Source organism: Pterocles gutturalis, unplaced genomic scaffold (genome assembly GCF_000699245.1).
Source record: "Pterocles gutturalis isolate BGI_N339 unplaced genomic scaffold, ASM69924v1 scaffold36264, whole genome shotgun sequence".
NCBI classification, from domain to species: domain Eukaryota; kingdom Metazoa; phylum Chordata; class Aves; order Pterocliformes; family Pteroclidae; genus Pterocles; species Pterocles gutturalis.
The window spans coordinates 6405-10887 of NW_010131889.1; the positions used below are offsets into that span (position 1 = coordinate 6405).

The window sequence follows — 4483 nt, forward strand, 5'->3', positions numbered from 1 at the left end:
GAGCTAATGAACATCCCACCTGTTGCACATGTGATTTTCTACTTGATGTTGTAGAGCTGTCTTTGGGGCTTGATAGGGGCCGAATGAATACACCTCCAAGTAAAAACTGTCTGCGTACAAGTTCACAGCACAACTAGATTCTTAATGGGTTTCCATCATTAAAAAGTTGAATTTGGAAATTGTTTTCTGTCTGTAACTGATTATAAAACACCAAGTAGGTGTCAGGTGGGGTCCGTGTATTTATTAATCATGCCTGTCTAGGGGAAGAAAACTCCTTCCTTTTGCAGCAGTGTTCTTGCTTCCTGTTTGGAAGCTGTCGTTCTTTTCTGTGCATCAAAGTTCCCAGTGGTTTGCAGTATGCTCCATAGAAAGCTGTTTCAGGGATTTATACCCTTTCTGATAAGGGAAGAACTTTTAACTTTGATCCGATCCTGTTGCATTACCCCTTTAGTTATTAGATTAGCAAACTTACCTATACCTCGATTGTGTGGGAAGGACTGATGTGTATATCAGCTGGCTACGTGAGCTTCTAACTGCTATAGAAACCTCTCCAAAGTCTCCTGTGATGGTAGTTCTTGTTTCTTTTCTGATTCAATTAGCGCTGTGTACTTGCTGAATGTAACTAGGTAAGGAGAACTAGACAGCACTCCTCACCCGTGACTGGATTTACATGATACGCAGGAAGCTGGAGGCAGGCATTTGGTGGACAGATCACCCTCATGAGTACTGCCCAGCGCTCGGCTGTCTGCTGCAGGCGCAGACAATGGAGCATTCAGCGTGGCACGGACACTGGGCAGGGCAGCAGTCGCTCTGGGCTTGCTGAGTTAGCAGGCGGTGGTATGCGTGAGCTGCAGAAGCTTCAAGCTTAAAACTTTGTATTAGCTGTGGGTTAATTAATACAGCAGAGAATCTGTATTGTAGGTTATTTCTGATTGCATGGAGACTATATGAAGCTGCTGGAGTTCTTTGAGATTATTTTAAACATGGATACAGGGGGTTCAGTGGGCACAAGTGTGTTTTCAGTGTTTCTAGTAAAATGCTGCATCAAAGGTTATTCGAAGAGAATAAACTGAGTTGCCACGGGATTGAAGGAAAGCTGCTCCTATGGATAGGAAGGTAGCTAAAGAATAGGAGGCAAAGGATAGAGCTTAGTGATTGCTTTTCAGGTTGGAAAATGAGCCATGGGAAGTGATGCTGGGACTTAGTAAAATTCTGCATCAAAGGTTATTTGAAGAGAATAAACTGAGTTGGAAGGTAGCTAAAGAATAGGAGGCAAAGGATAGGGCTTAGTGATTGCTTTTCAGGTTGGAAAATGAGCCATGGGAAGTGATGCTGGGACTAGTTTTATTCAGTGCCTTCATCCGTGACCCAGAGAAGGTAATGAACAGTGAAGTCTCCAGTTTTGTTGGTGATACTAAGCTCTTTCAAGTAGCCAAATGCGCTGATGGTGAGAAAATCTCACTGTCAGAAGGACTTGACTAAATAAGGTAGGCAGGTAAAAGGTGGCAGAATAACCTTTATGTAAGTATAAAGCAATGCATCTTGGGGGCGGGGGAACCCCAGCACCTAAACCATGCCCGCCTTGTGTTCAGCTCCGTGCAGCAGCTAAGTCCCAAGATCTACCTTGAGCCTTATTACTGAAAGTTCTCTGAAATGTTTGGAGGTGTCAGCAGAATGTTGAATGTTGTCAGGGAGAGAATAAGAAATAAGACATTGTTTTGCCTCTGTAAACAACGATACACCTGCATCTTGAATTGGGTGTAAAGGCCAGAAGATTGTAGTGTAGGTAAACAAGGGGCAGAGGAAGGTACTGGGAAAGGTAAGGAGGTGCAGCAGCTGCTGTAGGAGAGACTGAAGTGACTGTGCCTCTTCAGGCTGAACAGAAGGCTGGGCCAGAGGGAACCCGACCAAGTTTATTAAATTGTGCAGGTGGTGGTTAAGGTGAATGTGCAGCTGTTCCCCAGATCCTCCAAAGCAAGATCATTAGATGAAACTAAGGGATCTGTTAAAAAGAGCAGATACAATACAACTTCACAGAGCTGGTGGTGAAGCTCCACTCGCCTCACCCTGACAAGTATCGGGGGCTACTGGGTGCTGATGTGGGCCTTTGGCTCGTAACTGATGGTGTTGATCTATAAAAATGTGAGATGCTAATGTACTTTGCTGTGCTCATTAATTAACTGTCAATGAAGCAGATACATTAGTTATTTGCTACAGTATCTAAAGTGCTTCCTGTGAAGAATTCCTTCTGTGTCCTGTCTTCATCTGTGGTCGTTCAGAAGCACTTAAAATAGATGAAACTATTGTGTGCTTTCCAGGAGCCTACCAATGCATGGCTGTTCCCCTGTCTGTTCACTGTGAAGCCTCAGAAGTGTCTGTCAGATCCTCTTCCCTCTAGTTATGGAATTGGGAATGTAGTTTGAATCTGAGCTCTTGCCTACAAGTACTGGTGCTTCTGTGACTTGGTTTCCAGCACCTGCTCAGACTTGAGTTACAGTTGTCATCGTCATATGCTGACTAATATGTGCAAGGCTTAAGACTTAAGCTGCTTGTCATTAAAAAAAAAAATTGCTGGGGTTCTCTAATAGTATGAGTGAATGTGGCTCTTGCATGCCTGAAACTGAACTGTAGGGCATCAGAGTTCATCTGAAAAACACTTCAGAGGGCTGCCGTCTGTCCTGCCAGCAGGTTACAGCAGCATTCCGAGTGTGTCTGTAAGCCTGGAGCAAGCTTACAGGAGCTGATCTTCCGTCTAAGCCAGCGAAACATCTGGCTTTCATCATCCACATCAAACACTTTAAAAGCTTCTTTTCTTCTAGAAAACACTGAGGCTGATGTAGAAGCTGCCCCAGGTCAGAATGAAGAAAAATCCCTGCCTGCTGCACCTGTTCCTAGCCCAGTAACACCAGCACCTGCACCATCCAGGAGAAATCCACCCGGTGGCAAGTCCAGCCTAGTCCTCGGTTAAACCTTTCCCTTCCTGACTGTTTTGAACTTGTGTCTGTTTCTTTTCCCCATGCTTGTGAACTGCACAACTTGAGCCTGACTGTACATCTTGAATTTCTTTCATTAAAAAGAAGCACTTTATGTACTCCATCTTTTTTTGAGATCAAGGGTTTTTTTTTTTTCCATTTCTGTCCTGTGTTTCCCCCAGATCTACTGGAAGTGACATGAGTGTTTTCTAGTGATAGACTTGAGGGAAAGCTTTATGAAGTATAGTAACGTAATTCAAAGGAGAGTAGATTGGTTCTAAGTGTGCTTAGAGGGTTTTTGTACTGAGATTTTTTTTTTTTTAGAACAGGGGTCTAGAATCCTGGTTAAATAGGCCAGCAAACAATCAGCAAGAGCAGTCCCTTCCTCCACATGTGAGATTTGGGGATCTGAAAGGCTTCATTGACTGCATGTGGTAAATGCCTTGAGCCCTGCTGTGCCATATAAATCATAAAATGGTTAGTGTACACCATGCTGCCTTTAAAAAAAAAAAATCTTGATACTGGACTACTATGAAGCAGGGTATGTGCCAAATAGAGGGCTGATGACCAGAGCCGCCTGGCCTAGTGCTAGGAGGGGATTTATTCAGACTTTATTCAGTAAAGGTGGAGTGGATCGTATAAATAAATAAAAATTACAGGGCATTTTTTTTACAACTGACTCAATGCTGTGCATGATCATGCTGGTGCTTGACCATGAGGTGAAAATCTCATCCTTTAAAGTGTGTGTTGTAATTTCACAAAGCTGGACTGTTGCTTAAAAGTAAATAATATAGAAATTTTGAAGCAGTGTTTCCTGTGTGGGTTTTATTTCATGGGTTTGGTTTGGCTTGCTTCTCAGTTGTCCTTGTCTCAGCCATGTTGCCCTGCTCTAAGAGGGGTGGAAAGCAGCAGAGCAGAGTTCATACCTGGCTCGAGGTCACCATCATGTGCCATCTTCCCCTGAAGAAAGTGTCTGACTTGCCCCTTCGTTTTTATCTTCTAGATCAGAGAAGCATGGAATAGGGCTTGATATGTATAATCTGTTTTATCCAAAACTTTTTATCTCAAGAAAATAGAGGAAATGAAAGTTCATTCTCCTCACAAGAAAGAAAAAACAAAACCGAGGCCCTTACCCGGGAGGGGGTGGAAGGGAGACCAAACCCTTAAGTTCTCTGTGGTCCTGGGGGGGGACCAAAGCAGCGGGTCTGTGCAGAACTGTGTCTGCTGCAGGGACCCTGCCTTTCCCACCCTCCTCCTGGAAGAACCCGTGCTCCCCTGTGTTCCAGACAGGTTCTGGAGGAGCCCTGCCCTTAGGTGCTTAACCTGTAAAAGCTGCTTTGCCCTGAGCGCTCCTCCTCTCCCACCGGGGCGTGGTGTCCCTACAGCCACAGGAGCTGCTGCGGGCTGCGTGTGGGCCCTGCCTGCCTGCTGCCTGCCCTACGAGGAGGAAAACAAGTCGCTTCTACCAGCGCCACAGCCCGCGGGACTCGTTAATGCTCCTCTGCCGCTGC

At 45.0% G+C, this 4483-nt stretch overlaps 1 protein-coding gene across 1 annotated transcript in view; it reads left to right on the forward strand.

Moving 5' to 3' along the window:
• HN1 (hematological and neurological expressed 1) overlaps positions 1-3782 on the forward strand; it is a 7936-nt gene extending 4154 nt beyond the window's left edge. Inside the window, exon 3 of the mRNA XM_010080745.1 lies at positions 2805-3782. Coding sequence (XP_010079047.1) covers positions 2805-2968 — 164 coding nt within the window. The 3' untranslated portion in view covers positions 2969-3782. The remainder of the gene's footprint in view (positions 1-2804) is intronic.
• Positions 3783-4483: the final 701 nt, after the last annotated feature.